General features: G+C 43.6%; 1 protein-coding gene across 3 annotated transcripts in view; it reads left to right on the forward strand.

Moving 5' to 3' along the window:
- LOC140367334 (protein PHTF2-like) overlaps positions 1-20,492 on the forward strand; it is a 112,584-nt gene that overhangs the window by 44,088 nt on the left and 48,004 nt on the right. The window contains exons 4-10 of one of the 3 annotated variants that reach the window (XM_072453762.1): positions 820-876; positions 1,115-1,126; positions 10,122-10,191; positions 10,996-11,154; positions 11,485-11,650; positions 15,025-15,186; positions 18,495-18,723. In XM_072453762.1, the coding sequence (XP_072309863.1) occupies positions 820-876; positions 1,115-1,126; positions 10,122-10,191; positions 10,996-11,154; positions 11,485-11,650; positions 15,025-15,186; positions 18,495-18,723 (855 nt within the window). The remainder of the gene's footprint in view (positions 1-819; positions 877-1,114; positions 1,127-10,121; positions 10,192-10,995; positions 11,155-11,484; positions 11,651-15,024; positions 15,187-18,494; positions 18,724-20,492) is intronic. The other 2 variants (XM_072453764.1, XM_072453763.1) reach the window with 2 other exon arrangements.

The raw sequence follows: 20,492 nt of genomic DNA on the forward strand, positions 1-20,492 counted from the left end.
TAGTCTCGGCCTGTTCTCATTCTTCTTCCTCCTGTATCTGCTCCTGCACCACAGTCTGTCCCATGCTCACATTATTGCCTCTGTGTCTCCTGTTGACAACATCGAGCCGGGGCCACGTTGTGCACACCTCATATGATGATCCCACTGATGTAACATTGATTTGCATCTGTTGTTCTCTCTCTTTGTTTTACTGTTTATTGTAGATTTGCTCCATAAGTGGAAAATTATACAGACTATTAAACTATTTATTAACATTGGATCTATGTGCATGTGCAGGGCTGGGACATTTGGTTGTAATTGGTGTGTGTATTTGAATTTGAAAAATGAGCGAGTTATAAGGATAAAACGGCAGTTCAAAAGAGATATTTGCGACCAAATTCAGCACTAATTCTTAAATGAACTACTAATGAATTTGTCAAAATCCTTGCAAAATGTGCAAAGCAAAAAATACAAACTTTTGAATTGAACTTTGACTGGACCGTTTCTCCTCCTGTGGCTCTATGTAGGGCACGGACTCGGACATGGTGAAGTCCTAATTAACCTTGGTTAAGTTGCAATTCTAGAGATGATGTGCGTTTTGCCTTGTGTCTTCAACCTTTATTGCCATGTGATTAGGGCTGTGCAATTATTAACATTTTAATTGAGATTTAGTGATTTATATAATGTTCAATGATCAGCTTGGGTCTCTTTAATCCAGCAGAGTTCAGTTCAACGTTTGACCATTTAATACCTTTTTTTTGTCAATAAAATCTCTTTCGATATCAATTTGTTTGTATCTTTTTAAATAATCTTTCTCTAACCTAGTCTTTTTCTCATCAGATTGGCGCCTATGACCAGCAGATATGGGAGAAGTCTGTGGAGCAGCGAGAAATCAAGGTACAACCCACCTTTTTTCACCGTCCCGTAATTATCCGCCGTTTGCAAATATTCCTTGTTATTTTTCCTTTATGTTCATAACTTCTGTCTTGACCTCTTGTTTTGACGAGCTTTGTCTTTTCCAGCATTACTATTTCTTGTCTTTGTCTTTGTTCCTTTAACCTTTTCCTTTCTGCCTCTTTCGGTTGCCATTTTCTATCCATCTCATCCCCTTCTTCCATCTCTGTCCCCTCAAAAGTTTATTTCTCTGGTGAGTACTACAAACTGGTGATGTTTGAAGATTTGGTAACTGCACGTCAGCTGACCCAGGAGCCAGAACAGACTGTCAAGATTAACAAACTATTTACCGTACCGTTCGGGCTATAGAGCGCTCCTGAATAAATTATACAAACCGCTGCTGTCAATAAGCTGCAGGCGCCCACGTTGTAACATGAGATATTTACACATATAGTACACGGTAGTAATGTCTTTTGAACGGTCCGCTGCGCCACAGGTCTAATTACACTAATTTCTCAGTGAATCTGAGTTGGATTGTAATAAAACACAGCATTTTGAAGCTTAAACCCATCACAACTGTCCCTACTGTCCGCTCTGTCCTTGATGACTCTGTGTGAGCTGATTTACCTGTGTTTGTGTCTTCACATCTGGTTCATCTGCTCCTGAGTGTCATGTTTACACTGACAGATTGTTACACGGTAGCGAGCCAGGTTTTCCGCGTCTAGATTCTCTTCCTCGTTGGACCCATTTCTCTGTGAATATGAGTCTGATTGTAATGAAGCACACATAGAGTTTTGAAGCTTTAAATATAGATGCTTCCACTGTCCACTTGCGTCCTCTTCCACAGTGTGTCAAACGCTTGTGCTTCCTGCCAGAGTGCCCCCCGGTAGCCGTTCTATCTATATCTAATCTATAAGTTAGACGCACCGTTGTAATGACCGCAGGGTTCAAAGCGTGGGAAAAAGTAGTGGCTTAAAGTCAGAAAAGTACGGTAGCAATGAATTCAGATTTGTTGTTATATATCACACTAGAATAAGATATAAAAAAAGCGGATATGAACAGAAAATAAATATTTTTTCACCAAACACTGACTTGTGATAAACTGCTCTAGTTCCAGTGATGCTAACGTATATGTTGATTCCACATGCTTAGCAAAACAGAGCTAGTTCAGTTAGCATCAGCTGTTTCCTGTTTATCGATGCGTGACATCTGCTTTCTCAAGACACAAAATATTATATTTCCAGGGCATAATGTATCCAACATTATCCACACCCAATGCATTACATAAAGAGAGGTTAAAACGTGGTGTAGAGGCTTTGCAAAGAAGTGAAATAAATGCGGAAAAAGCTGAGGCTAAACCAGAAGCAGTTTCTTGTTTACTTGAGTTTTAGCCACGTCTCAGTGACACAAACTTTGACTGAATGTCTTTTTGTGAATTGCTGAGATCAGCCTCATCATTCTTTGTATTTATCATTCAATCATTCAACTTTAAAATAAATGAAAACATGTTGTTGGATTCTGCATCCAAAATCGACCGTTGACTTCAATCCAAGATGGCGCCCTGGTGTTTCGGTGTACTTTATTTTGTCTGTTTTTGTGCATAAATGGTGTGTCCGCGTGCTCTTACACCTGTGAAGAGCTCTTATCCATCAGAACCAGAACTCCCATGGATCTAGTTCCAGTTTTTTTTAGCATCTGCTGCAGAATTGGTCTTTTTTTTGGCCAAAAGAGTGAGACGCCACAGACGAGGAAAAAGAGCGGGGGCCCTCGTAATTGGGATTTTCCTTTCTAACGTGAACTCACTCTCCACCAAACTGGATGAACTGGTGCTGCTTGAGATGAAACAGAGACTTTTTTCATCTCCTCATGCATTCTGGCCTCTGTTTACATTCCACCAACGTGCAGGAGGCGGAGCGCGCGCTCACGGACCAGGTCCTGAGTGTGGAGTGGACCTTCCCCACTCCTTGTGTATTATCCTGGTGATTTAACAAGGGGAATCTCAGCCATGAACTACCAAAGTACAGACAGTTTATTAAAGTCCCGACCAAAGACCAGAACACGCTTGAGTCACAGCTACACAACAGTCAGTAGCGCATTTTGCGCCGTCAGACCCCGTCATGGTTCACCTGATCCCCACGTACAGACAGAGGCTGAAGCTCTCCAAACCTCTAGTGAGGACTTCTAGAAGTGGACCAGTGAGTCAGTGGAGGAGATTGGACATTACAGACTGTGTACTCATCCAAACCATCTGTGGCAGCTCTGAAAACCAGACACTGTGACGTCATACATTCAATTCTGTGAGGACAGCATTATACGAACACACACCAAAGTCACTTTCAACAGTGACAAACCAGGGGTTCACACCCAAACTTTCAACAGTGTGAACCAGGGTTTCACACCCAAACTGAGACCGTTGAGGAGGCAGAAGGAGGCAGCGCACAGGGCCGGTGATGGAGAGCGCTATAAAGATGCAAAGTATGGATTTCGCAGGGATGTGTCAAGAGCTAGATTTCAGTACAAGCTCCGGCTTCTTACCAACGAACAAGTCAGATCACAGCTGACCCTTCTCACCCTGGACATGGACTATTTGAGCCACTCCCCTCAGGCAGGAGGCCACTCCCCTCAGGCTGGAAGCCACTCCCCAGGCAGGAGGCCACTCCCCTCAGGCAGGAGGCCACTCCCCTCAGGCAGGAGGCCACTCTCCTCAGGCAGGAGGCCACTCCCCTCAGGCAGGAGGACACTCCCCTCAGGCAGGAGGCCACTCCCCTCAGACAGGAGGCCACTCCCCTCAGACAGGAGGCCACTCCCCTCAGACAGGAGGCCACTCCCCTCAGGCAGGAGGCCACTCCCCTCAGGCAGGAGGCCACTCCCCTCAGACAGGAGGTTTCGGTCAATCCGGACCAGAACCTCCCACAACAGTTTCTTTCGTTGGACTCATGAACACTTCCTAAATACTGTCACTTTAACTAAATGGAGTGTCTGCAGAGCCGCGGCGCGCGGCCGAAACCCGCACCCGCCGCCCCGGAGGTCTGTACCTGGGCGAAGGTGTGGCCCCAGCCCGCCACAGGAGCAGACACGGAGAGCGGGGCACCGGCTCCACCCGGAGAAAAGCAGCCCCATACAACCAAGGTACAGCCCCGTTTCTCTGCTTTCCCCGCTCCACAGACGGGGGCGATCTGGTCACAAAACTGGACTCAAATGCGTCTTGATTGGGCTAGAGCAACGCCGGCGTCTGGTATGTGGACTGCCGCTTCTGTCCCAACGTCTTTGTTTTGTTAGTCGTTTCCATTGTTTTGTTTTGTTCCCGCGTCTCTGTGTTGTCTTCTGTCTACATCCCTGTTCCTTAACTTCATCGGACATTACTGCACCGTCCATCGCTCATCTCCTCCCTCACTCCTGGACTATCTACTGCCCTAGCCGCCAGCTAACAGCTGGCTTAACACCTGCTGAGGTCCGTCATGGTATCGCGGGGCCTCCCTGCCATGCAGACAAGGTCTGGGGCAACCAACGCCACTCACTCCACCAGCTTCAACACCCGGTCCACTGCTGCTTTTTCACAACTCTCTGCCCACCAGCTTCTAGTTAACCAGCTTCTAGCCACCGCCAACATTCTAACTGGATTACTCTCATCTGCTGCTACGTTTCATCTGCTGCTATGTTCCATCTCCTCCTCGGACTATCACTCCCGCGCCTCCAGGCCACCGTTCCACCAACTTCTCGCCTACTCACCTACACCGCTGCTGACCTTCACCTCCTCAACCATAACCACCGTCTCCCAGCTGCTGCTGCCTCTGCAGCTAGCTCAGCTGGGATCCTTCGCCGGCCCCGCTACATCCACCGGGGCTCTGGTCTCTCCCATAACCAACACTCCAACGACGGCTCACCTATCCCCTCACTCTGGACTAGTTTTCGCCCCCCCGTCACCCCCACCTGCCGCACTGCCAACCTCAGCAACCTCCGCCCCCCTACCGTGACGCTCTCCAAGCCGCCAAATCTGCCCACCTCTCCACCCTCATCAACAGCTCCCACCGGAGCCCTCGCACCCTGTTCTCCACCGTCAACAAGCTGCTCCAGCCACCGGACATCACTCCACCCTCCTCCCCTGACCTCTGCAACTCTTTCCTCCTTGCCTTCAATGACAAAATTTCCAAAATCAACAGCTCCATGACTGCCGTCTCCATTAACTCCATCACCACCCCCACCCCTGCCCCCCCCTCTCACTGACCACCCACCCTTCCCTCCCCTCACCACCTTCTCCTCTGTTAACTCCTCTCATATCATAGACCTCATCACCGCTTCCAAAACCACCACCTGCTCTCTCGACCCCCTCCCAACGACTCTAACCAAGGCCTGCCTCCCTGCTCTCATCCCTCATTTCACCACCCTCTTCAACCAGTCTTTATCCCTCGGCCATGTTCCTTCCATCTACAAACTGGCCTCCATCACCCCCATCCTCAAAAAACCCACCCTAGACTCCGCCAACCTCTCCAACTACAGCCCCATCTCCAACCTGCCGTTCCTCTCAAAAACGCTGGAACGCATCGTCGCCGCCCAACTTCACACCCACCTCCAGTCAAACAACCTCTATGAACCCCTCCAATCTGGCTTCCGCCCACTTCACAGCACTGAAACAGCCCTGGTCAAAGTACTCAACGATCTCCTCACCTCTGCAGACTCCGGAGGCCTCAACGTCCTGTTACTACTAGACCTCAGCGCAGCCTTTGACACTATAAACCATTCCATCCTCCTACAAAGGCTGCGCCAACTGGGTGTTGAGGGCTCTGCACTTGACTGGCTCACATTCTACCTCACCAACAGGCAAGAGTTCATTTCCCTCTCCGGTCACTCATCCACCCTCTCCCCAGTAACGCAGGGGGTCCCCCAGGGCTCAGTCCTCGGCCCCCTCCTCTTCATCTGCTACATCTTCCCCCTTGGTCACATCCTCCGCCAACTCAACCTGGACTTTCACTGCTACGCTGACGACACCCAGATATACCTCACCACCAAATCCACCCAAAATCCTCCCCTCAGCCACATCGAAGCCTGCATCTCTACAATAAAATCATGGCTCACTCTCAACTTCCTCAAACTGAACAGTGACAAAACAGAGCTCCTCCTCATTGGCACCAAATCCACTCTCAATAAAACTGGTCCCTTTTCACTCAGCATCGACACCTCGACCATCACCCCCTCTACCCTGGTACGCAATCTCGGTGTCATCATGGACCCCACCCTCTCCTTCACTCCCCATGTCAGCCACATCGTCAAGACCTCATACTTCCACCTCCGCCGCATCGCCAAAATCCGACACTGCCTCACCCTCCCCGCTGCTGAATCCCTCATCCATGCCTTCATCTCCTCCCGCCTCGACTACTGCAACTCCCTCCTCACTGGCATCTCCTCCCATTCCCTCCATAGACTCCAAATGGTCCAAAACTCCGCTGCCCGCCTCCTCACCCACACCCGGTCCCGTGATCACATCACTCCCGTTCTCCGCTCTCTCCACTGGCTCCCCATCAAGCAGCGCATAAACTTTAAAATACTCCTCCTCACCTTCAAAGCTCTTCACCACCTTGCCCCCCCCTACCTGTCTGACCTCCTCATCCCCCACCGCCCCACCCGAGCTCTCCGATCCTCCTCCTCTCTCACCCTGACTGCACCAACATCCCGACTCAAAACTTTTGGCGACAGAGCATTCTCCCGAACAGCACCCCGACTCTGGAACTCCCTCCCCCAACCTGTCCCACTCTCCCTCACTCACAACATTCAAATCCCGCCTCAAAACATACCTCTTCACCCAAGCCTATGACCTCCCCTACCCCTAGCCTCCTCTACCCCATTGCCTACTCTTCTACCCCCTGTTACATCCCCATCTTTTTCTCTCTACTTCTTCTGTCTTGTTCATTTTATCTGTATATTAATGTGTTCTGTACGTGTTGTCCCCCCCTGTCTGTAAATACCCCCCTTTTTTATTATGTTCAGCGTCTTTGGGTCACTGAAAAGCGCTATATAAATAAAAGTTGTTATTATTATTATTATTATTATTATTATTATTATTATTATTATTATTATTATTATTATTATTATTATTATTATTATTATTATTATTATTATTATTATTATTATTATTATTATTATTATTATTATTATTATTATTATTATTATTATTATTATTAACAGAGCAGACAAAGTAGCAGTAGCAGTTTTACAATGGTGTGAAGCTAACCCTTTTTAGGAAGTGGAACAGGTTTAAATTTAGCTCTGAGGCTAAGCGGGTCTATTACAAAGCACCATCTACTGGAGGATACAGGGACATGGTAGTTCGTTGTGCAAAGTATTTAGATTTAGTTCATATTTAGAACATATATGTTCATATTTTAAAGAATTTAAATCTGAAGCTCTGTGTTGAAACTATTGGAATTTAGAACATTGTTAGTGAGAATGAACTAAAATGGAATGCTTAAAATGGTATGTTTTGAAAGCAAACATACAGATTTGATTCTAATTCTCCCCAAAATAATATGTTGAAATTCACACCCGTATTTTTAGTTTATATTAAGTACAGTTTGCCACAATGCACTTCATTTACATTTGCCTTCACTCGATCACAACATGTAGTTAGTGGAACTTAAAGTAGTTTAGGAGATGAAGGAGAGAGAGTGATGCAGAGATAAAGACTAAAGAGAATCACATGGACTGCAAATATTTACCCAACAGAATTCTCTTTGCAAACAACAAATTACTCTGTTTTAAAGCTGCCAAACCTGTAGTTTAGAGGTCTACAAACATGTTCTAAAATACAAGGACTTATTGGATTAGTTTAGCAGTTTGTATTTTAGTCTTCTCTCCTGGACAGGTTTAAAATGTGTACTTTGAACAGAATCCAACTGTTCAAACACGAATGCCAAACCTGATTGCAATATTTGTCAGAAAAATCCAAATGGAGAGAGAGGACGGGAGTTGTTAATTGTACAGAACTCGTCTGTAACTGGCCCCGGTATTGATCCATAAGTTTGATCCACGAGCGGTCACTCCTCACATGGCGGGCGGGCGCTCAAATGCTTTGCTTTTGGAGATAAGAGCAGTAATAAAACTCTACTATCAGTGTAATAAATAAACCATAATAGACTATAAGTAAATACAACTGGGTCTAGTGTTTTATACACGGCGTGGGAACCATTGATTAGGACTCTACAAAGCAAATATAAGCAATAGTTATACATATTGGAATTACTTTTTTTATTCTTATAAACACATTCATTGTTTTCTATCCAAGCCTTCAAATATGAGTGATGCATTTTTTAATGTCTTATTTTTTTTTGTTAATATTTTCTTAATTTTCCCCTCCAATTTTCAGAAACAAATGAACACAAAACAACCAGAGAGTGAAAATCAAAATAGTAACACAAGTAGACATAAACTTAACATAAATGCAAACCAAATCATGGCACATTTAAATAATAATAATAATAATAAAAGTCCCATTTGGTCCAAAGTCTGTCGAATTTGTCCATTTCCAAATTAAGTATGTAATTTGTCTGATGTCTGTTACTATGTCAGTCCAGTCCATAGTTGTTGGTGAGGTTTGTGTCAGCCATTTCTTAGTGATGGCCTTTTTTTCTGCCTCAAAAGGTACATTCCAAAGGTATACGTTTATTGTATCCATGCCAGGAGTCTTGAGGCCCAAGTACATAGTTCTAAAATCGACAGGGATGGCTGTGTCAAAAACAGTCTGCAGTGCATTGTTTATTTCAGTACATTTGTTCTGAACAACAGGACAGTTCCAAAACACATGATGGTGGTTTGTGTCCCAGCTGCCACAGTTTCTCCAACAGTTGGCATTTCCTTGTGAATAATGGGCACTTTGACATCATGTTATGAAAACAGAAAACAGAATTGCCTCCAAACATGTGTATTTTTCATTTCAAAGCTCAAGTAAACATAATATTACTGCTGGTTTCTCCATTTATTTCACTTCTCTGTAAAGCCTCTACACCGTGTTTCAACCTCTCTGTTCACTTAAGACAATGGAGACACTTTCGGACGTTGAGCAGCTCCAAAGTGAACCACTGGAAACACGCCTTAAGATTTCACACATTTTCTTATTGGATTATATGAACCAAAAACAACACCAACAACTGTCACTTTTTAAAATGATGATAATATTTGATGTTTATGAAGTCCTACCGTTTGAACAAAATAAGTGGAAAATACCAGTAGTATTAGTTTGTGTTTGAGTTCACTGGAGGGCTTGTTGACTCTCATACAGTTTGTATTTTATGCTAATATTCTACACTTACAATATGATGACGTTTGAATGCTATAAAAGGCTGTATGAGGCGTTGGTAGATGGGTACTTGACATTTGAGGGTGTAAGATTCTTTCATAAGCTTGACATCATTTTCAGGGACATGACACCACCTGACACACACAAAAAAAGCATCTACAGTGTTAATAACTGTACTTTTCTTGTTAAACATTACACTTCTTATGTCTCTTTTTAGCTTTAAAGTAGAGATAACTATGTCAATCTCGTAAAGTATATTTCTCTTAATGCCAACAGCTTTATGACACATGTAATTCATTTTTAGTTGAGTGTTTTTTGTGAAGAATAAAAAAAAAAAAATTTGGCAGCCATGTTTTTACTATTTTTACTATGGGGAAATGTTTGCTCTTGTTTTTTTGGTACAGTAAGATTTTTGACATAGAGAGGTTTCTTTACACTTTATTATACATTAATATATGTATATACTTTATGATACACAATATTATACATTTAGAAAAGATTTTACTGGGATGCTCCTGCTTTTGTATTTTCCACTGGTTTCATAAAGTAGTTTCAACGTCTGCCCGGCCTAGTTTACACGTCCATAGTTGTGCTTTTGACGTGATTTGAGGCATGAGAAGCGGCTAATACTGTTTTAATAATGTGTGTTATTGTGGCCACTGCATGATAATCAAATTAAAAGTTTCTGTCGTACAGAGTCTCTGGGTTATTTCGAAGCTTGCAGATCCTCCCCCGTGCAGAGTGTGATTATTCCAGAAGAAAATATTATTCAGGCGGCTCTAAACCTTCTATTGTGTAGCTCAGACGTAAGCCATGTGTTCCTCTGTCGCAGCAGTGCTTCTCAACTGGTCTGATTGTCCCAGTCCCACACCCAAAGTATTCATTCTGACCCCAGTTGAGAACCACAGCCCTCAGTAAATGTAAATGTCTGTAGTTTTGACTGTTTTGTCGCCCCCTGCAGGGCTTAAGGAACAAGCCAAAGAAGACTGGCCATGTGAAGCCAGACCTCATCGACGTGGACCTGGTTCGAGGTGAGAACACTAAACAGACTGGACTCTGATACTGGGAAATCCCCAAACTTACAATTATTAAGGTTTTACTGGAAAACTATATTTCCACAGAGTTATGTACATGAGATTTTCGGGAACAATAGAACAACGTTAGTATTTTGATTGGATTTATGATCCATGTTTAAAAGCAGGATTCTGTTCCTGGTGCACATTGTAAACGACTCCAGGAGCTTTAACATTTGAGAGACTGAAATCTGAACTGAAGAAACTAATCCAAGAATCTCAGGAATGAATTTGTCGAGGTCTAAACTACAGATACAACACGATATTTCTATAAAAAGACAGGATTTTGTTCTTTGCAGAGGACATTCTATCTAAATAATTGCATCCTTTGATTTGCTATTCGTGCCAAATCAAATAGTGATTTATTTTTAATTGTGATATGTTGTGCAGTCCTAACTTCAATTAATTTCTTCTGTTTAAAACCAGTGCCCACATCGAACCACCTGTTTGCATTTATTTGTATTGATTATTTATCAAAGCTACATTAAAGTGCATATTGTAACTTTTCTGGTCAGCTATCTTAGAGTTTAGGTTCTTGGCCTGAGCCTGTTTGTTTGCACTTGGGAGACAGCATATTCTGTCATTCAAACTCTATGTAACTGCGGTTCTGTGAGTGCGGGCACAGGCTGGGCCTAATCTAAACTCTGGTACCTCCATGGACAAAGTTCAACAGTACAGCTTTAAGGTCCTGTAGCATTTGGGCAGTGTCACTCAGGACTAGTGAGCAGGAGTGTTGTTCTGACTTCATGTGTGTGTTTTTAGGGTCAGCATTTGCCAAGGCTAAACCGGAGAGTCCCTGGACGTCTCTGACCAGGAAAGGCATCGTCCGAGTCGTGTTCTTCCCCTTCTTTTATAAATGGTGGACCCAAGTCACCTCCAGGGGCATTTTCCTCTTGCTCCTGGGACTGTATCTGCTGCAAGGTAAAATTCCTGATAAAAGTATTGATTTTATGACACTAAATCTTACATGTGGGTCCTTTTAAATGGCACCATCATGTATCACTTTCACATTTATGGTAAGAGACATGAAAAATGTTCTTAATAATGTGTAGTGAGGTTTTTCAATACAATATTTTCCAGTTGTTTGATTTTGAAAAAGCACATTTAAAAACATGCTAGCAGAAAATCCACAGTCTTTGATCCTGATTTGAACATGTTTTGGCCACGTTTCGGATTGATCTCGTGATAAAGCGCAGTATTTCCAGTAAGTTTCACTGCACTGAGTGATTTGGTCATTTTTTCCTCCCCCAGTTGCAGCAACAGCCCTGTACCTGAGCATCCCTCAGCCCCATGGGATCCCGGCCACTGAGGTGTTTGGTGCCTTCTGGCTCATGCTCCTGCTGGGCACTGTGCACTGTCAGATCGTCTCCACCAGGACACCCAAGCCCGTGTCCAGCAGCGGGGGCAAGAGGCGCAGGTGAGGAAGAGGAAGGGAACGTGGCCTTAGGGCTGAACAATTTAGAAAAATATCTTCAAATTACTATTATATACTTTTAACTTCAAAATTAAGGTGCTTTAGCATTTGATTGAAGATGGGCAGAATGAATTACTTAAAGTGCATATGACGGGTTAGACCTAAAATGTAGTGAACATGATTATATTCAAGAGTTTACTAAAAAAAAATCTCCACAAATTTGAGTGACATTTATAATTGGACTTCCTGGTGTGACACAGGAAGCGTTCCGTTCCCGGGGGCGGAGCTTAGTTCATTTGATTAAGGTCCCCAATAGTTAAGATTAGACAAATAAAACTACCTGATAACGCTTTATTTTTGATTGTTTAAACTGACTGAAAAAATGTGAGTAAATAGTTCCTGCATTTTAAAATTCATCCGGAACCATCAAAAGTTCCATCAAGTTCATAAATCTGTAAACCTGTCAGTAGCACTTTAAGTACCAGAGAACATTTAAGAACTACAGGGTTTTATAGCTTTTATATATTTTAAGACGCCATTGAGACAGGTTTTATTTTCCCCTGCAATGTCCTTAGATTTGTATGATCTTTTAAATTGTATTTTCTAATTGGATTCATTGTTCAGCCCTTGATAGGACAGCCCAAAATGAATCATTAAACATTATGTGATAAATGTGATCGGGAGGTGTTTTTGGTTTTTGCTGGTTGGTTTGAAACTCGGCTTCTTTGACTCACAAACTAAAGAAGCACATTTATCACAGAGATTTGTTCCAGAGAATTCACTTTAACAAAAGCTCTGTGATAAATGTTTACAGGAGCTTGTAGACGTAGACGGCTGCTCTGTTTGGTCTGTGAGTCTTTGCTTCACTGTGTCTCCGGATTGAAGGTTTTCAGAAGGAATCACAACTTGACATTCTTAAGTGGGATTCAGGCCAGTTTTGGGCAGTGGAGGGAACACATGCTACAATACTCTCATTATTTACAAGTATTCACCGTGTATTACGTCTGATTTAGGCTAAATATCGACTCTTACTTCTGCCTAAAAATATACTACAGCATTTTGACTCTATATAGTTTTTATACAAAATTATTAGTTAGTTATTTAAATGCCAAACTCTAAAAAGTCATTGCAGTTTCACACATACTGTTTTTATCCTTGTATACTTTATGTTTTAAACTGTATGTACGCAAACATCATAAACATGTATGATTTATTTAAATGTACTTGACGTTTGGAGGTGTTTTTTTCTGTCCTGTGGTGTGACAAATGATTTGAAAAAACTAGGGCCGTATAACTTAAGTTGTTCAGGCGACTAATCGGTGGATGGTGTTGTAGTCGACCACAATTTGAATTAGACAACTCCTTTTTTTATTTAGATAATAAGGATTTATATGGGACAACAGCAAAAAAGGAGAAGAATCTACATGGTATAAATATGTCGTGCTTAGTTTTCTGTATTCATATTTTTTTTTTTTAGTCCTGTGAGTGCAGTTTGAGTCGGATACAAAGAGATACTTCATAGTTTTGAGAGCTTTTGCAATGCTCCCTTTTTAGTCGACTGAATAATTGGCAGAACATGTCTTTAGTCGACCAAGAATTTGACTTTTGACCCCGGCCTCCGCTCGAGTCCCCGGCCTCCGCTCCGGTCTCCGCTCGAGTCCCCCGGTCCCCCAGTCTCCGCTCGAGTCCCCGGCCTCCGCTCGAGTCCCCGGCCTCCGCTCGAGTCCCCCGGCCTCCGCTCGAGTCCCCCGGTCTCCGCTCGAGTCCCGGGTCTCCGCTCGAGTCCCCGGCCTCCGCTCGAGTCCCCGGCCTCCGCTCGAGTCCCCCGGCCTCCGCTCGAGTCCCCCGGTCTCCGCTCGAGTCCCGGGTCTCCGCTCGAGTCCCCGGCCTCCGCTCGAGTCCCCCGGTCTCCGCTCGAGTCCCCGGTCTCTGCTCGAGTCCCCCGGTCTCCGCTCGAGTCCCCCGGCCTCCCCGCTCGAGTCCCCCGGCCTCCCCGCTCGAGTCCCCGGCCTCTCCGCTCGAGTCCCCGGTCTCCGCTCGAGTCCCCCGGCCTCCGCTCGAGTCCCCGGCCTCTCCGCTCGAGTCCCCGGCCTCTCCGCTCGAGTCCCCGGCCTCTCCGCTCGAGTCCCCGGCCTCTCCGCTCGAGTCCCCGGCCTCTCCGCTCGAGTCCCCGGCCTCTCCGCTCGAGTTCCTCCGGCCTCCGCTCGAGTTCCCCCGGCCTCCGCTCGAGTCCCCCGGCCTCCGCTCGAGTCCCCCGGCCTCCGCTCGAGTCCCCCGGTCTCCGCTCGAGTCCCCCGGCCTCTCCGCTCGAGTCCCCCGGCCTCTCCGCTCGAGTCCCCCGGCCTCTCCGCTCGAGTCCCCGGCCTCTCCGCTCGAGTCCCTCGGTCTCAAATACATGTTCTCATTTGCAGATAAAAAGAACTCGCTCTCTAGCTCTCACACAAAGGATTTTATACATTTCTACACTACAAGCATTAGACGGGTTCTACCTGACTGAATCCATTAAAGCTTTCTCCTGATGTTGTTTCAGGGACATGTGGAAAGTTAACAGTCTGTGTCCAAATATCAAAGCCACAATGCATAAAACCAAGAATCTTGAGCGATCTGATCAAAATAAAGTCAGTGTGGAGTGTATTTACAAATCCGGTTGCTGTTCATGTCTTCTTTCCTGTTTGCTGCGCTCGGATCTGTGGAGCTTGATCTGGTCAGAAGAAAACTTGATCTGCAGTTTGGCCACACGCCTGCACAGCTCACACTCCAACGCCTGTGCAAGTGCTGCACGTCGTGGCACAGCGAAGCTTTTCACAAGAAATACATTTAGATATAGTATATATTTAAGATTATAACCAATGGCCTAATGTTTGTAGTGTTAATAATGTAACTATCCCATTCTTAAAAATATATTTAGAATTGTATTTTTCTCAGAAAATACAGTTGTCACACCGCAGGACGTGTCCAAAGTTTTTCAGAAAAGTACAATTTTACAAAAAGAAGAACATAATAATGATTACTTTCGACCTGCTTGAACTCTTAACCCCAGAGTTTGTCCTGGAGCAAAAACGACAGTTTGTTTTTTGTAGAACTGTCTTTTAAAATATTTTTCATGTCACACCACAGAACACACTTTGGATTACAGCATTAAACTTCTTATATATATTTAGATTTAGATAAGTTTAGTAAATAATTTATTTATTAATCTATTAACTTTAACTCTATTTACAATCTCTTAAACAAAACCTTAATGTATTTTACTCCAGGTGAATTGTCTGCTTAATGTCACATGACCCATGGCTCACTGGACTTGTCGCCATAGTTACCACTGACCCTGCAGTGTTTCACATCACTTTAAGCTTCTCTGCTCCTCTTGTATTCTGAAGGAAGTTGAGGAAGGCCTCTCAGATGGAGGTGCATAGGGAAGGCGATGGGTCTAGCACTACCGATAACACACAAGAGGGGGCGCCACACTCGCACTGCCCCGGCAAAGCATTCAGCCTGGGCTCTCTCTTCCATGGTTTCTGGCATGATATCTGTAAAGCTGGGTGTGTATTTTTGTTTCCTTTCCTTCAAAATAATGATCATGTCCAAAGATAAGGTTGGGGCTCAGTTTCAGAAGACTACCCTCTATTCAAAAATATATTTAAATAAAAAAGCTCAAATAATAATGCAATAATAGAACATGATAATTGGATATTTTGATATTTTACCAAAGCAAGAAACTGATCCCTGATTTTAAATTGTGTCTTTTTAGCTGCAACATCACGTCTTAACATGCCTTGTTTGCTGTAAACAAGAAGATCTCATCTGAGCTACTTATTAACAATATTCCGGTATTACACTTATGATGGTCATGTCACATTTCATTTGGAGATTTAAAACATATTCATAAATAAATAAAAAATTAAAAGGCAGACTGTATATTTCAGATTTTATCAACACAAATGAGCACAGGTTATCAAAGTAACAAAGGTTTGAAAGAGTTGGACAAAATGGACAACTCTTTTAAACCTTTGTTACATGCGTTATAAACCACTAATGGTGAATGAAGCACGTTCAGGTTCAGGATGTCAGTTCACCATTCATTTTTCCAATAGACTTTTAGAAAAAGACTAAGGCTAATGTCCATGTAGCAATTACTGTAGCAACATTTAAGTTCATCTGCCCAACTTTGCAGTAAAACTACATTATAAGTTAAGGTAAAACTTTTTTTTCAAAGTTTATGTTAAAAAAACGAATGGTAAATTTCCTGTCCCTGTTGAGCTTCCTTTACTGTAAAAGGCGTGGCACGGGGTGATTTTGCAGCTTTTGAATTTCATCTCTAGTACATTGTTGAATGCATGAGGTTGAAATAAGCTTTCTTTGTAAATTGTACTAACAATCACTCATGTCAGATTCAGACTTCAGGGACCTGCACTTCACTTTTGTCAACTTTCTTCTCATCAATTACTATTTTTACTCCTAAAATTTACTCTTTATTATTATTCATATACAGGAGAAAAGTAAGCATTTAAACACCTCACAAGTTCTCCCACACAAAAAAATCCAGAAATCTTATTGTATGATTTTTAAATGATCTGTTTGTATGTTATTGCTGCAAATAAGTATTTAAACACCTGAGTAAATCAGTGTTAATATGTGTTTACAATTACAGAGGTCAAACAGTTCTTGACCAGGTTTCCACACACTGCAGCAGGGATTTCACACCTCTCCTCCACACAGACCCTCTTTAGATCTGTCAGGTTTCGGGGCTGTTGCTGAGCAACACAGAGTTTCAGCTCCCTCCAAAGAGTTTCTATTGGATTTAGGTGAAGACTGTCTCGACCGCTCCAGAACCTTGAGGTGCTTCTTATGGAGTGACTCCTTGGTTCTCCTGGCTGTGTGCTTTGGGTAATTGTAATGTCTGAGGGAAAGAGGTTGTTGTACAAAATCTCCCAATACATGACCCCATTAATTCTCTCCTTAATACAGTGCAGCCGTCCTGTCCCCAGTGCAGAAAACCACCCCAAAGCATGATGTTTCCACTCTCATGCTTCACAGAAGACTTGGTGTTCTTGGGATGGTCCTCATCCTTCTTCCTCCAAACACTGCGAAAACCAAAAAGTTCTATTTTGGCCTCATCTGACCACATGATGACTCCTCTGGATCATCCAGATGGTCATTGGGAAGCTTCAGACAGGCCTGGACATGTGCTAACTTAAGCAGGGGAACCTTCTGTGCATTCCATGATTTTAAACAGCGTGGTGTATTCCATAGTAACCTTTGAAACTGTGGTCCCAGCTCTCTTCAGGGCATTGACCAGCTCCTCCCATGTAGTTCTGGGCTGGTTCCTCACCTTTCTTATCATCATTGAGACCCCACGAGGTGAGATCCTGCATGGAGCCCAAGTCTGATGGAGAGTGACATCTTTAGCCTCTTCCAGTTTCCAACAATTGTTCCAACAGTTGATCTCTTTTCACTGAAGCTGTTTGTCAATCGCCCTTAGCTCTTTCCTGCCTTGTGACGGTCTACAGTCTCTGGGGTCTTTTGACAGCTCTTTGGTCTTGGCAGTGGGTGGAGTCTGACTGATTGTGGGGTGGACAGGTGTCTTCATGCAGCTCAAACTGGTGCTTCTAATTTAGACAAATAAGTGGAGCAGAGGTGGACTTTTTAAAGGCAGACTAACAGGTTTTTGAGAGCCAGCATTCTTGCTGATTGGCAGGTGGCAGCAATAACATACGATTACATTATTTAAAAGTCATGCAATGTGATTTCTGGGACTTTTAAATTCTATCTCTCACAGTGAAATGCACCTACGATGACAATTTCAGACCCTCAATCATTTGTAAGTGGGAGAACTTGCAAAATTGCAGGGTGTTACTTTCCTCTCTGTATTTCCACACTCGATTCAGGGTTCCCCACACAACTCTATGCAAGAAAAGTTTAACATAGCTTGCTTTGTTTAGTTTTGTTCTCCTGGGGACCCTGTTAATTTAATATAAACCTGCATTCTAGACTAGACAGAAGAGCTAAGTGTTTCCATACGCTTCATTGTGAATGCATTGTTTATAGAGCCACTGCAAAAAAGAGAATATCTACATGAATCCAAATGACTTGAATTTAGAATCCTTTTCTAAGCAGTTCTGACTAAAGAGTGAATATGTTTCAACTGACCCTGGCCCCTTGACTGGTTAATTTTAGAACAGTTCTTCTAACGACAGAGTGTGTCTCATGTTCAGGACCTGGCTCTGGGTCCAGAGGCAGAGCTCTGTCGCGTAACCAACTGACGTCATCCAAACATTACCTAATAAATCAAATCAAAATCATATCTGAATTATACCTTTAATCATAATACCAATCAATTAGTTTTTTCCCTATGAGCTTACTCTAGACTTCACTGTAGAGCCACTGAGACGTCTGCAGACGCTTCTCTCGCTCCCTGCGGGTCATCACGCTGCTCTTCAGGGCTCACGGCTCTTGTTAAACTTCCCTATGTGTCGCCTGAAGTCACACTGGCCTTGACAGTTATTTCGGGTCATAATTTTGCAGAACTTTTCCAGATGGACTTGAAATGTTACTTTGTTGAGTGGGGAAACATTCTCACTCTTAAAACTTTTGTCCTGTTGACAGAATTACATTTTAGTTTACAATGGAACCTACTTTGGACGGGATTACACAAACGTCAAATGAAGACTAATATTCAGATTTCAAGTCATTTTAAGCAGATATTCCTTATTTGCAGTGTTCACACCTATCCTTACTGGACACCTTTCACTGAATTCTTAACATTGTGTCATTTCTTTCGACTCTCTCCTCTGTACAAATCTGTGTTTCTCCTCTTCTCTTCCTCCTTCACCTCCTTCACCTTCTTCAGATCTAAGAAGTCTAAGCTCTCCATCGACAAGTCCACAGAGACAGACAATGGTTACGTGTCATTGGACGGCAGGGTGACCAATCGCAGCAGCGAAGAGGGGCTTCAGCTGCCGGAGCCGGCCTGTGATTCGATGCTGAGGCCAGAGGAGGCGTGCTGGAACCCACAGTGCCCGCCCACACACACACACACGCCGCGCAGCAACGGGCTCATGCTGCCCGCCGCCAACAAGGCAAGACGCTAGCTTACTGGCTATTTTCAAACGGCTTTGCATTCATCTTCTTTCTTAAAAAAAAAAAAAAAAAAAAATCATGTGTATGTATGAAATTGTTCTCTTGGAGACTCTAGAAAACATACAGTTTCGGTCAACTTTGGGAATTTTCAAATTTTGAACATTTCCATGGGCATGATCAAGAATGACTGGGATTAACACCTCTCAAGGTTGTTTCTTGACAACGAGTGATACAAAGAAGTATAATAATCAAATAATAATAATCAGAACCGAGCGAGAAACCGCATCAGACAAGTTGTCTTTGCCAGATGTGACCACTAGGGCTTTGTGAGGAGGAAGTATTAGTGGCATTAATCACATGTCACGAGCTGTTTTGGTTCCTTGTCAACATAACATAGAACCACAATATAACTAAGTTAGAATTATCCTAAAGAAAAGTGGGATGATTAGGACTCTGAGGAGAGAATGTAGTTTCAAAAAGCTTCTCATTGGTGTTGATTGTATGAGTTGGTGGGGAGGAAAAAAACATGTTCAACTGTATAATTAGTAAGAAACGTGTCTATAATATAAGTACTGACAGTACTGAGTACAAACAAATCTGCAAAAATATAATGTTTTGTAAGCATTTGGAGTTTTATATATATTATTCATTCATTCGTAAATTTTCTTTGACTTTGGGCCTTATCTTAAATTCTTTTGTTTGTTTTTTTATAAAATAAGATAACACAAAAAAAGAAAAATACAAATTGCTGCTTAAAGATGTCTGATTATCATCTATGGCTCTATGTAGCCACTTTAGTTTAAACCTTGAGGCGCCTTCACTGCAGTGTTTGGTGTTCTGTTGAGATGTGCGCCCCCGTCCAGCCTGTATCGAGCTCTGCCTCCCCTCTCCTCATCTTAAAGTTTCACAAATGTACAACTAAAGAATATAGTGGCTTCTTTTAAAATACTTGTAAAATGTCAGTTTAGGTTATTAATTTGAAAGCGTTCAACTTTATATTATTATTAGCATACTTTGACAAGCAATTGTCAGTGTCTCTTGACTGTAAATCCAGCTTATACAATATCATACATTTATAAACAGAGTCGAAAGGCAAAGTGTGTGTCCACATTGTGTTCTCCCACATTAAAACCATCCATTTATTATGGGTGCATACATTGACAGCTTAAGTATTTGACTCCTGGGCTAGGCTGGCCAATTATTATTAATAAGGGAGCATATTTTGAAAAAGGTATTTGTCGAGAAATGCTCCCTCTGATTGCTGTACCATATGAGGCCGCTAAAGTAAAGTGTGGAGATTTAACTCGACATTCTGCAGGACAGACAATATTTACATTGTTTCTATATATTAATAATGAGCTCAAATTAGCAAGTAAAAAGTGCAAGGTGCAAGCGGCGAAGTGAAGGGACGACACCGCACCGAGCCGTCCAACCAGCAGAGGGCCACAGACCTCCTCCCTGTGCTCCCCTGTGCTCCCTGTGCTCCCTGTGCTCCCTGTGCTCCATGTGCTCCATGTGCTCCCTGTGCTCCCCTGTGCTCCCTGTGCTCCATGTGCTCCCTGTGCTCCATGTGCTCCCTGTGCTCCCTGTGCTCCCTGTGCTCCATGTGCTCCCTGTGCTCCCCTGTGCTCCCCTGTGCTCCCCTGTGCTCCCCTGTGCTCCCCTGTGCTCCCTGTGCTCCCCTGTGCTCCCTGTGCTCCCCTGTGCTCCCCTGTGCTCCCCTGTGCTCCCCTGTGCTCCCCTGTGCTCCCCTGTGCTCCCCTGTGCT

The sequence above is a fragment of the Eucyclogobius newberryi genome, unplaced genomic scaffold (assembly GCF_026437365.1).
Source record: "Eucyclogobius newberryi isolate DKJ021-1_F unplaced genomic scaffold, fEucNew1.0.hap1 SCAF_2, whole genome shotgun sequence".
In the NCBI taxonomy this organism is placed as follows: domain Eukaryota; kingdom Metazoa; phylum Chordata; class Actinopteri; order Gobiiformes; family Gobiidae; genus Eucyclogobius; species Eucyclogobius newberryi.